We start from the raw sequence: 12,896 nt of genomic DNA, 5'->3' as shown, positions 1-12,896 counted from the left end.
TAATTTTGTGTCACATATTTTATAAACTACATAGCACACAAATTATATTTTTAATCAACTTCTAATTAAATTATTAGAAATGCTACAATAAAAATCATAGAATTATAAAAAAAATTATTTCAATTACAGTTTGATTAAAACCAATAAAATGTCTCCATTAAAGGTCAATCACAACTCCTTGTCATTAGTGAAGCAGTGACTGTTGGGATATATTAAATAGGTAAATATTATTACTACCATATTATTACCATTAATAATTATAATTTTTTTCAGTGGCATAATGGCGTCGGTTATTGATAGTTGAAAGTGGAAAGCATCATAGCTCCAATATTTTTGCATAACATATAAAGTTAAAAAAAAATTCTAAATAGGAAATTTTTTTTAAATGTGAAATATATCAAATTTCAGTTTTGTAGTTATCATTATGCTTCATTAGTTTAAAATTATAATTATCACTATATAACTAGTATTACTAAAATATGATTTGCTGAAACTAATAAATAATAATTATATTTTACTTAAAATTTTTTTATTATTATTATTAGGTTGATTAGACTTCAACTTCTGAAATCATTAGCATGTAATAAATTACAAAGTATTGGTCTTAAAACTACGTGGAAACATTATGTTTAACATTAGAGGGAGTATGTGAAAAATAATATGTACATGTGTATTTTTTTTTTATATTTTATAACCAATAATCATACTATGTAGATTACATTTGATGTGTAAAACTTTCAACCTAAAAATCTGTCACAGATTTCTATACAAAGTATAGTTAGTATATAAGCAAAGAATATATAAGTCTGTATAATGATCATATACTGTGAATGGACCCTTGTTCCAATATGCAATGACTTGAAACCACAAACTAAGACTTACTAATTAACTTAGTTCGTGCTTGAAACAGTTGAAACACATATTCCTATATTAGCAATATCATCCAAAGACAAGTCCCCAGTCTCTATTGTATTTCACTTATTTTATGGGCTTGAAATTGTATACAGTATACATAGTAATATAGTTCTCAGCAGGCGCGTATACAAGGGGGGGTTTTAGGGGTTCAAACCCCCCCCCCGAAATTTCAGGAAAAAAGTTTTATTATTTATTAATTTTTAGTTTAGTTTTATTTAATTACTCGCATTTCCATCGTAATATGACTCGTAGTGCTCGATCACTATCTATATTATAATCGTCAATCACACCACTACATGACCACATAAAAATAAATATAGATTTCATATGAAACCCCCGGTGCAAGCCGATATCATTTTTATTACATTAGCAACAATGAACGAAGTTTGACGAAAGTGCCGATGCGATAACGATATATACTAATATAATAATATAATATCTGAAATGTCTTTTGTCAATTTAGTATATGTCTGACAATCGTCTTGTCGTCTTTAACCTTTTAAAAGTGTATTTTTTTTTGTTCGCGTGATTAAGTGTTAGTGTGAATGCGTGGTAATACTTATTAAAAATGAAAAGAAATAATTCTAATCAATCGACATTATTAAACTTTGGTGTGAAAAAATTTAAAAAAGATTTAATAACTGCACCGGATAGCAATACACCTGTAAATACCAGTAATACCACAGAAAACAAAAGGTTAGTTTCTTCTTTGGTTTCTTCATCAGAGGGATTATTCAATAGTCACGATCAAGACATAGGTTTATATTTAAATAACAATGCAATTGATGACGCTAAAAAGTACAAATTGTTAAAGGACCCGTGGATCCCACCTAATAATTATGAGTTTCCTATTTCTCAAAGTCGACATTTAAAATTTCAAACTGATTGGTTTAGGCGCTATGCGTGGTTAGTTTATTCCAAACATGTAGAAGGTGCATTATGTAAAATTTGTGTATTGTGTTCGAATGTTTTTGCTGGTAAAGGTTCACATCAAAAATTAGGAGCTCTAATTAAAGTACCTTTTACGAAATGGAAAGACGCAATCGAACGTTTTAACCAACACTCAAAAAGTGAACGTCATAAATTATCCACTATGCGAGCCGACGATTTTATAAAAATAATGGAAAATAAAAAAAATTCTATCGTTAATGAAATTGATTCTTCGCGTAAAAAACAAGTGTTAGAAAACCGAACTAAACTTTTTTCTATTATAGTACATAACTCAAAATACTACATATTTAAACACATTAACGGAATGTGCACTGTTTTACAAACCATTATTACCTAATTTTGATACGTTTGATACTGAGATTAAAATCTGGCAAACACAGTGGCAAAATGTATCTGCTGATGATCGCCCAAAATGTTCATTAACTACCTTAAGTCAAATTTCTAGCGATTTCTATCCGAATATAAAGTGCCTTTTAACAATATTAGCTACTTTACCTGTAACGACTGTTACTGCAGAGCGTTCATTTTCAACATTGCGGAGACTGAAAACCTATTTAAGAAATAATATTGGACAAGATCGATTGACAGGATTATCGCTCATGAATATTTATAGAAATGATGACATTGATATTGACGAAGTCATTAACAGATTTGCAAGACTACCTCGAAAAAAAGATTTTATATTATAAAAATTCAAAATACATGTTTTTAATTAAATATTATTTAAATTGTTTTTAATAATTAACGAATTTTATGAGAAATTATAAAATAAATTGTACTATACCTAATTGAAGTTGTGTAAATTTCTTGTTAGACTATAGTTTAGGTTAGATTATATAATTAAAAAAATGTACAACCAAAACCCCCCCCAAAATATTTTTTTGTGTACGCGCCTGGTTCTCAGTACATCCTATTTTGAAATTTTTTGAACTTTCAAGTTAAAATATTTAATATGATTTCGCGTATAGTCTGGCAACACTGAATTCAACTTCCGTTTTTTTTTCTCATTTATTGACATGTGGCGACATTGGAAAACATTGATAAATGTTAACAATATGAAAGATTAAACGCACGATGTAGATAAGATATCTTCTCTGATTTAGTGATTTAACGTATGTATCATGGAAAATATATGGATGTCCGATGTGGGCACGTGCTATGTGCAATTTACTCATTGTGAGATTGTGACTTTGCATGTAAATTAAAAATGTGTAACTGACTACCTATTTACTAAGGCTAACTGTTGAACTGTCTATAGTGCGTAGTTTATGGATTCACTTCGAACGTTTTAATATCCACTTTGTTAATTAATACTTTTGGAATGAAACCTAATAACAATGACCCAGCGGTCCACAGACCTGGGCCAGCTAAACAGGACAATAAAAAACATAAAACTGGTCGACACAGAAGTAAAGGAGTTCTAGAAATATTGAAAAAAGGTATTTAAAAATACTTTAGAATTAAAATTTTAAATGCTATTAAAAATATAATATTTTACTTTAGGACGTTCTGCACAGAATTTAGCCAAATCCAAAGCTAATCATCAGTTGAGTCGTATGGAACGTAGGCATCAAGCTAAAATTTTACGTAAAACAAAAACAGAAAATGTTTTGAATGAAAAACGTAGGTCTTTAAATGTACCTCACTTAGTTGCCGTTATACCTCTGAGCAATAATGTGTTTGTTAATGAAAAACTGATGGAGATGATCAATGTATTAAAAAACACGGATGTAAAATTAACAACAGCTGTTGCTTCTGAAGGATACTCTCATTTATGGTTAATATATATAGTATAATTATTGTTTTTTCCTAGTATTAACATTAATTATGTGGTATTAATTTGTTGTATCATCAACAGTTGAAATTTATTTTAAAAAATATATGATCCTAACACGCTATTTTTTTTAACAACATGCAATATTGCTGCCTATATTTTATTGATTCAATACCAAACTAAATAATGATGCCAAAATAATAGCCTTATAATATTTAAAATGTGAGATCATATATTTTTAACCATCAATTTCCGTCAAACGTGTGGTTAAAAATACTGATTTATTAAATGTCATTAATTTTTTTTTTTCATTTTAGGGTTGAACAATTCAAACAAGCATTTACTTTCATAAGACCTGACTGTAGTAGTGTTCTTGGACTCTTAGATACACTTAAAGTAGTTGACACAATTTTGTTTATGGTTTCGGCTGAAGGTGGTTTTGATCAAGATGTTGATTTACTAATGACTTGTATATTAGCACAAGGACTTCCTTCAACTGTTGTAGCTATTACAGACCTTGAAAAAATACCTCTCAAAGTTTGTAGTTTTTAATATTTTACTTAGTCTTTCTATTCTCTGCCAGCGAAAGAACACGTTAATTCTGTGTGTTACTTTGCAATAAAAACCAGTGTCGCATGGAGATGCATAGAGAACCAATTTTTGTCGATCCACGCATTATTCTCTCGCTGGACAGAGTATAGGTATATATACTTATTTACAATTATTTAATAGAAACAAAATGAAGCAAAACAGTGCATTCAGAAAGATATAGAAAATTGGCTACCTGATGAAAAAGTCAGCAAAATTGATACATCAACAGACATTCTGAATGTTCTTAGACGTATAAGTTCACAAAAAAAAAGGTCTATTACATTCCGTGATAGGCGTCCACATTTATTAGCTGAAGAATTGGCTTTTATCCCTAGCTCTGATGTTAGTATATTTAAAATTGAATTAATTTTATGTAAATTATATATATTTTTAATTTAATTTTAGGGTAATGTTGGTACTATGAAAGTTAGTGGATTTTTGAAAGGACAGACCCTTTCTGTTAATTCTTTAGTACATATTCCAGGATGGGGTGACTTTCAAATGGAACAAATAGATTTATCCTCTAATGATTTTATCAAGAGTTTTTCTGGGAAAGATGTGCAAACTACAGTCTTGGAAACTGCTAGTCCTGGATTACAAGTATGTTTTTTTAAACACTATTTTAATTTTAAACATGTACTATGAACAATAATGTTTATAGGAAGATTTGGTTTGTGAAAATATCCCTGATCCAATGGATGCTGAACAAACTTGGCCTACTGATGAAGAAATAAAAGAAGCAACGACAAAAAATAAACGCATGATTAAACGTGTACCTCAGGGTATGTCTGTCTATCAATCAGCTTGGATTCCTGATGAAGAATCTGATCATGGTATATATTTATTCATAAATTACAATAATAGCTTGTATAATTTGTTTTTTGATTTATATTTCATTTGAACAGATGGGGAAAACTTAGAATCTGATGAAGATTCTGATGATTTTTATTCAATTGAAGATGAAACTTCTGATAATGAAACTAAGAGTATGATAGATGACCATATGGAAACTATGTCTATGACTTCTGTTTCTGAAGCCCCAGTTGAAGCTGATAAATATGATTTGCAATTTGATATAAATGAAGAGGAAAAAATACTAACTAAAATTAAAGGTTTGCATTTTTATTTTAAAATAAATATGAAATCATGTCATTCATTTATTATAGTGTTACAATTATTATTCAAAATAATAATTACAGTTTATCCAATCAATATTATATTGTTCAAATATCATTTTCATATGTAAAATTACACTCTGGACATAATTAGATATTAAAACTTAGTAGACATATATGTATACCTATTGTATTAAAAGTGTGGCCTGTTTTTATAACTTTATATCATTGATTAAAATTATTAATAACACATCTGCTACTTATATATATATATATTTATTCTAGAAGCAAAAGCTGATCAAATGTTTCCTGATGAAGTAGATACACCTAATGATGTGCCTGCTAGAATTCGTTTTCAGAAGTATAGAGGCTTACAATCATTCCGCACATCGCCATGGGATGTTAAAGAAAATTTACCAGCAGAATATGCTAGAATATTTCAGTTTGAAAATTTTGATAGAACAAGGAAAAGGATTTTTAAAAATTTGGAAAATATAACTGGTGCCATGGTAAATAATGTAGTATGGATTCTTCATGGATTCTTCTCTTTAACCAGTATAATTAATATAAAAAAGCATTTTTAGCCAGATTGGTACATTACAGTACATGTGAAAAATATACCATCTAAAATGTTTCATTCAAGAGATGCCCGTAATCCTATTGTATTATTTGGTCTTATGCCTCATGAACAAAAAATGTCTGTCCTAAATGTTGTTTTAAAACGACCATCTACTGTACATTTTGACGAACCAATTAAATCTAAATCAGAACTTATATTTCAATGTGGTTTTCGTCGATTCACTGCTGAACCTATATTTAGTCAACATACCAATGGGAATAAATTTAAAGTAAATTAAATAAATAATTGTATTTAGTTACTTTTATTATTTTATCGCATTATTTTAGTATGAACGATTTTTTCACCAAGATTCAGTAGTTGTTGCTACAATGTTTGCACCTATTGTCTATCCACCTTCCTCAGTTATAGCCATGAAGTACTGCAAAGGTGGTTCATTTGTAAGTATTCAAATATTTTTCATGTTGTATTATTTGAGAGACAAATTATACATTTGGCATTTGTACTCTTGTTAAGTTTAATTTAATTATCTTTTCAGCAAATAATTGGAAATGGAAATGTATTATCAGTTAATCCAGATCGTGTAATTGTGAAAAGAACAGTTTTGAGTGGCCATCCATTTAAAGTACATAAACATTCAGCTGTTGTTAGGTTTATGTTTTTCAATCGAGAAGATATTGATTGGTTTAAACCAGTTGAACTACGCACCAAGTATGGAAGGAGAGGACATATTAAAGAACCTTTAGGTATGTTTTAAAACTTATAACTTCGTTTATTTTAAAATAAAATCATAAATGGATATACACATGTTTAAAAATTACTTCTATTTGTATTAAATGTCATTATTTCTAATTTTAGGTACTCACGGACACATGAAATGTGGATTTGACGGTCAAGTAAAATCTCAAGATACTGTATGTTTGAATTTATACAAACGCGTTTTTCCAAAATGGACGTATAATCAATTTTATAATGTAACAAAATAAAAATATATTAAGTTTGATATCCACAAAGTCAGTTCATCTGTTATTTTCTAATAGTTTGTAAACATCCTTGTATATTATTTCTAAAAAATGTAACCTTGGTGCACTTTTCTGAAACAATGTAACTATTCCATTTTGTGGTGTTTTAATTGCCAAGTAATACAATACTTGTTGAGTGTGAATGACGTCAACAATGAGTACATCAGTAATACTATGCCAAGGTATAGAAAACACTCTTTGATGTCCAGTCATGTAAGTTGTGGTCAACTGTAATCCAATGGGTGCTGTTATGAGTAATGATTCGTTGTAAACTTTAAAACTAAACCTTAACCCGATTATGAACAAGACGATTGCAATAATGAAAACAGTCTTTGAAATTAATACTGTAGGATTTATTAAATATGAATATGCTGCTAAAAGTAATGACATCATAATGATGAGGTATTCTGTATTAGAACATTTTTCTCGTTTTTCTACACAATATTCTATGCACGAGTGTTTCAATGATTCTTGTACTGAAGACTTCAACACAAGTCTGTTGTCTGACATTATAATATTCATAATTGCTTAACAGTAAAAAAAACTCTGATTCCATTTACCGTAAACTTCCCAAGTGTAAGCGATTGTCCAACTATTCACTACTTGTTATACACAAGCGAAATTTTTGAACATAAATTCAAATTGTAAATCGTAAGCTGCAAGTTCTAGACCATTTAAAAAGTTAAATGTAGCATTATGGCATAAATGCATAATTATTGCTTAAACGATAAGTTGATAATAAGTTAAAATGTTAATATTGTCAATATTATATTGTTAACAAAGTATTCAATATTCATAACAATTAAAAATATTTATCAATTATATCATTATCTGTGATAAAAATTCTTTATCAATATGCAAACGGGACGTCATACAGCCGGCTGCTGGCAAGGTTAATATAAATAGATTTATATTATTTATATTAACCTTGGCCCTGGCCTAACTACGGCTTAACCTAACTCATAACAGTGGTTGATTAAAGATTGTCGTGAACAACCACGGTTAGAATCTTCCAATACAGTTTCACCATATTTAGTTCAATACGTTGGTGAAACTGTATACCGAGTTGACTAAAAGTCTAAAACTACAGAGTACAGACTGTTTGGCATCGTACCGACGTACCGTTTCCGTCGTCGCCGATCTCTCTCTCATTTCGGTCTTTTGCTTTCTGTGTACGTTCGTGGTTTTCACGTTTTGTATTTAATCGAACTTCATTTCTTCAGAAAAACTTATTGTGTATTCACCGCTCATTTATAAATCGTAATACATCATGGGTAAGTACAACGATTTGTGTTAATATTTTGAAATATTAAAAAAAAAAAAATTATCGACCATGTGGTTGTTAACATCGACGATTTGTCAAACGCGTATCGAAATTAAGTAGTCTAATATATTTTGTAAAACAATATTTGGTATAAATTCACTTTGGCTACCCACCATGTTTTTTGATTTTTTTTTATCGAATCAAAGGTATTTCAATGAGTTAAGAACGATAATGCAAAATAAAAATTGTGATAACTATTAGTTAGGAAGTTACAGCCGACCAAAGTTTGCGATTTTACGTTTATACGTACGCGTATAACATTATTTTAATGCCACGCAGAGTAGACATAGGCGAGTTTTTTACTCGGACTGTTTGGTCTTTGAAATTTAACTGCCCGGTGCCGGTAGTTGGATGGAGTCCCTTAAATTTGGCTACCATAGCCAGTAGGCTAAGAGCTCTACTGAACTTGTGTTTAACTTATGTATTTAACTTGTTAACTTTAATTAACAAGGTTTATTTGTTAGGTAATCTGTCTGCTCAAAGGGCGGGGATGCCTGTCGTCCTCCCCCCAAGGTTGGCTAATTTAATTCCATGGGAGGGAGGGCGAGCCCCCATTTTCTAATTATTGGCGACCGGAACCATTAGTTGAAAGGAGCCACTTTAATATTATACTTAGGTATGTTACTTTAACTTAGAAGTACAAATGATGGTGAAGAGACTGATATTGTATATTAATATATGTACAAAATATGTAAAACAAAAATCAAAACTCATTATAGACTCTGCACGTGGCAGTATACACATGTGTTGTGCGCAGGTGTATAAATGTAAAGTCACAAACTTTGTCAGGCTATAACTTCCAAAATAATAGTTCCCGCAAGTTTGTTTTTACACTTTTGTTCTTAACTCTATGAAATACTTTTGATTCTTTAAAAAAAATTAAAACCCATATTGAAAGTAAATTTGTTCCCAGTATTAGAGTAATTTTGTTTAATTCACATAATACCATTCCACTTGAGTTAAAACATGTATAACACGTTTGATTATTTATTAATATTGGTGTTAAGTCAATAATTTTTATGATTGTTTTAGCCATTGTAATTGCATATTAAGCTAATTATCATATCAATGTTGTAGGTAAACCTCGTGGTATTCGTACGGCTCGTAAACATGTTAACCATCGCCGTGTCCAAAAGTGGGCTGACAAGGACTACAAAAAGGCACATTTGGGAACAAGATGGAAGGCCAATCCTTTTGGAGGAGCTTCTCACGCTAAGGGAATTGTTTTAGAAAAAGTGTAAGTATATTAGATTTTTTTCAGATACTAAAGTTTGATTAAATCAGTTTATTTAAACAATTTTATCAATTATTATAGTGGAGTTGAAGCTAAACAGCCTAACTCTGCTATCCGTAAGTGTGTCCGTGTACAACTTATCAAGAATGGAAAAAAAATCACAGCTTTTGTACCTAGAGATGGTTGTTTAAATTATATTGAAGAAAATGACGAAGTTTTGGTAGCAGGATTTGGCCGAAAAGGTCATGCTGTGGGAGATATTCCCGGTAAGATATTGATTGCTCTTAATGCTTATTATTTTATGAACTATCATTTATTATTATTTTTGTTTGCAGGGGTTCGTTTCAAGGTTGTCAAAGTAGCAAATGTTTCATTACTCGCTTTATACAAAGAAAAGAAAGAGAGGCCTAGGTCATAAAAACATAATAATGTGGATTTTTATTATTTTGAATAATTAAAAATATAATATTTGAAAAGTGAAATCATGTTTTAATTTAATCACTGATTTAGACCAGGGATCGGGATCTTCAACCTTTTTATGCTGCAGACCTATTATTTTCTTAATATTTTGCTGGCCGCATTCATAGTTAAAACATGTATTTTATACAAACATTCAGTTTTATCATTACAATTGTAATTACTAACTATTATTACTATTAAGAGAACGTAGTGTTATGAACGTAATGTTTTGTCTCCGTCTTTTAAGTGTGTAACAGTAAATTTTACGCTTAACCGATCACGTTCAGCTTAGTTAGTTTAGAATAAAGAGTGAATTGAACTTTTATAAAAATTAAAGGTAACATGATTATCTAGGACTTCTCATAGGCTTATTTAATTATTATATTTAAATTTTTTAGCGAATTATGAGTATTTTAAGTTATACAAAGAATTAAAATTAAACTTTTAAGACTGAGGCGAGTGTAACATCCTCTTTAAAGATATTATATATACAGGGTGATTCTTTTATCAAACAACACTCATTATTTAAAAAAGTATTGACTTTACAAAATTGTAGATTTACACTCTTCTTGAATTGTTTATTTTTTTTATATTTTTCACCCTTATATTTACTAGATAAACTACTATCAACTTTTGATTTTCAAATGGTAACCTATACTTAAAATTTCATAAATTAATAAAGCTATTTTTTTATTAATTATTGTGTTAAAATTTCGAATTTAGTGCTAGTAGTTTATGAGTTATAGGTATTTAAAGTTTAGATTGGCAGAGTGGAGTGGTACAGGGTTACCCCGCAAAATGTGTTCACTACTCCACTTGTCTAAACTTAAAATACTTATAACTCTTAAACTACTCGTCCTAAATTCGATTTTTATGTATCAAAATTTTTAGAAAAATATTCTGCTTTGGAATATGAAATTAAAAATAACTATGTTGCCATTCAAAAAAGTAAAAAACCAAAAATGATAAGGATAAAAAATATTTAAAGATATAATTTTTTAATTAAAACGCTGGTCTTTTAACAACTTGAAACTATGTAAAAAAAATATTTTGAAAAAAGTCAATACTTTTTTAAATAATGAGTGTTGTTTGATAAAAGAATCACCCTGTATATAAATATTACTAGCTGAACCCGTGCACTTCGTAGCCCGTTAAAAATCCTATCTTTTAAATGTCTCAAACTGTGTGTTAAATTTGTTACCTGTGATCATACTAGCAGTATTTATTTATTTATACTTATAGATAGATTATAGAATAATTAAGTAAATAAACTAGATAATAATCTTACACAGATAATAAATTTAATTTATTATTATGTAATTTTATTCATTTTATCAAGAAAAGTCTGACAATTCAAATATTCAATTCAATCATATTTTTTGAAATGTATTTGATACACCATATGTTTTGTTATTTTCTTCTGGTGCATACATAAATAAATCAGGGTTTCCTATGCATGAGCATGCCACATACTTGCTGTCCATGTGAGAAACATGGATTTTCTAATTTCAGTCCACACACTTCGATCAATTATCCTTGTGCTTTGTTGGAATCATTGGGATGTGTGGCAACAGCACATCTTCACCTTTAAACTTTCAATTTAAAATTCTAGCTTCGATAATGTTGTTCGTCAACTTTTTCACTGAAAGTCTGGTGCCGTTGCAGATTCGTGGATTGATGTTTCGTAGAAGAATGATGGACACGCCAAATTTGAATGTTAGAATGAACGTGCGAAGGCATGCCTGGCAAATCAAGTGAATGGTGAATGTATAAAATCAGTTGGATAATTAACAACTTCGTCTTGATTCATTACGGCAGTGGTTCTCAACCTGGGGAACGCCCCCCCCCTAGGGAGGTTAACAAAATTTCAGGGGGGCGTGAAAATGTTGAAAAAAACTAATTATTAATCCAATAAACAACATTAAAGTATACTTTACATATAAATATTATGCATACATCAATCGGGCCCGCAAGTCGTGAGAAGTATCTTATAGTATTGAGGGGGGAGGCGTGAATTCTTAAAATAGTTATCGTAAATAGTATCGATGAATTGATACGTTATCGTGTCGCCTGGAATTTTGTTTAGAATGGTGTTATTAATATTGTAGGTGTTTACACCAATATAGCTTCGAGCATAGGCGTGCACAGAGTTTCAAGTCAGGGGTAGCGAATATTTTACCGGCCCATACATGGGTATTAAGTTAATATTTTTAAATAAAAATATTTTAAACGATAATCATTGGTTAATCATAGATTGTTTTTGCTCAACACCGGTATACCATATCAAAATTAAAAATACATCAAATATCAATAACACATTATTCTTTATTATTATAACACTGTTATATAAGTATTATTATGTTATGTTATTATATAGTAATAGTTCAGCCCATAAAAATATATTCAAACCGTCCAGGGGCAGCAAGAGCACACCTTGCTGCCCCTGTGTGCACGTCTATGGCTTCGACCAATAAGCCACTAACGATTTCCGTTATTTTTGGCCTTTGGGGTTGATTTGGGGAAACTTTGCCAATTAACTCATTGATTGTTGCTGTTATTTTACAGAACAAATTAGTTGGAAATGTGATGCATTGTGATGATTCATTGATGGCTAGTTTCCCTTCCCCATTTCCAACAATTACTTTGCGAAACCAACGGCTGATAGATCATTTTGTATATAATATACACTTATATATTTCATATCGGTTTCCAATCTTCCATCTCGTTGCTCAGTTGTTTTAGATGAATGGCATCAAGCTTGACATTCTATGGCGGTTCTCAATCTTGCATCTTTTTGCTCGATTGTTTCTGAAACTCCCATTGTCATTTTCTTTCGTGCTTGAGACCTTGAACTACCAATCGATCTTTTTTTGAGATGCATAACAAACTATTCAGTTGCATAGAAATTGCGTTATTTTAACAAGAAAACACGGA

The 12,896-nt window shown here is 30.0% G+C and overlaps 3 protein-coding genes across 3 annotated transcripts; 2 read left to right on the top strand and 1 right to left on the bottom strand.

Annotated features, from left to right (window-relative positions):
• The first annotated feature begins 2,995 nt into the window (after nt 1-2,995).
• Nucleotides 2,996-6,936, top strand: Tsr1 (Tsr1 ribosome assembly factor). Its single transcript, XM_015510171.2, has 12 exons — nt 2,996-3,305; nt 3,370-3,643; nt 3,958-4,177; nt 4,373-4,573; nt 4,637-4,831; nt 4,893-5,064; nt 5,137-5,343; nt 5,632-5,855; nt 5,931-6,194; nt 6,253-6,363; nt 6,462-6,669; nt 6,782-6,936. The coding sequence occupies exons 1-12, from the start codon at nt 3,188-3,190 to the stop codon at nt 6,907-6,909; spliced, it is 2,322 nt and encodes a 773-aa protein (XP_015365657.2). The 5' UTR covers nt 2,996-3,187; the 3' UTR covers nt 6,910-6,936.
• LOC107162967 (phosphatidylinositol N-acetylglucosaminyltransferase subunit H-like) lies at nt 6,675-7,754 on the bottom strand. The gene has a single exon (XM_015510172.2). It carries the CDS (start codon nt 7,465-7,467, stop codon nt 6,943-6,945), a length of 525 nt encoding a protein of 174 aa, XP_015365658.1. The 5' UTR covers nt 7,468-7,754; the 3' UTR covers nt 6,675-6,942.
• A 270-nt stretch (nt 7,755-8,024) lies between these two features.
• Nucleotides 8,025-9,985, top strand: RpS23 (ribosomal protein S23). The gene is made up of 4 exons (XM_015510147.2): nt 8,025-8,219; nt 9,347-9,506; nt 9,585-9,769; nt 9,839-9,985. Exons 1-4 carry the CDS (start codon nt 8,216-8,218, stop codon nt 9,919-9,921), a joined length of 432 nt encoding a protein of 143 aa, XP_015365633.1. The 5' UTR covers nt 8,025-8,215; the 3' UTR covers nt 9,922-9,985.
• The last annotated feature ends 2,911 nt before the right edge of the window (nt 9,986-12,896 follow it).

The sequence above is a fragment of the Diuraphis noxia genome, unplaced genomic scaffold (assembly GCF_037042655.1).
Source record: "Diuraphis noxia isolate RWA-SAM2 unplaced genomic scaffold, SU_Dnox_SAM2 contig0005, whole genome shotgun sequence".
Taxonomy (NCBI): domain Eukaryota; kingdom Metazoa; phylum Arthropoda; class Insecta; order Hemiptera; family Aphididae; genus Diuraphis; species Diuraphis noxia.
This window is presented reverse-complemented; position numbering and strand designations above follow the sequence as displayed.

What these genes read in the sequence shown, in the direction of transcription:
- Tsr1 (XM_015510171.2), top strand. Translation starts at nt 3,188, where the DNA reads ATGAAACCTAATAACAATGACCCAGCGGTCCACAGACCTGGGCCAGCT. An exon ending in AATACTAACTAAAATTAAAG is followed by an intron (nt 5,344 to 5,631) that starts GTTTGCATTTTT and finishes TATTTATTCTAG; the next exon opens with AAGCAAAAGCTGATCAAATG. An exon ending in ACATATTAAAGAACCTTTAG is followed by an intron (nt 6,670 to 6,781) that starts GTATGTTTTAAA and finishes TTCTAATTTTAG; the next exon opens with GTACTCACGGACACATGAAA.
- LOC107162967 (XM_015510172.2), bottom strand. Translation starts at nt 7,467, where the DNA reads ATGAATATTATAATGTCAGACAACAGACTTGTGTTGAAGTCTTCAGTA.
- RpS23 (XM_015510147.2), top strand. An exon ending in GGAATTGTTTTAGAAAAAGT is followed by an intron (nt 9,507 to 9,584) that starts GTAAGTATATTA and finishes CAATTATTATAG; the next exon opens with TGGAGTTGAAGCTAAACAGC. An exon ending in TGCTGTGGGAGATATTCCCG is followed by an intron (nt 9,770 to 9,838) that starts GTAAGATATTGA and finishes TTTTGTTTGCAG; the next exon opens with GGGTTCGTTTCAAGGTTGTC.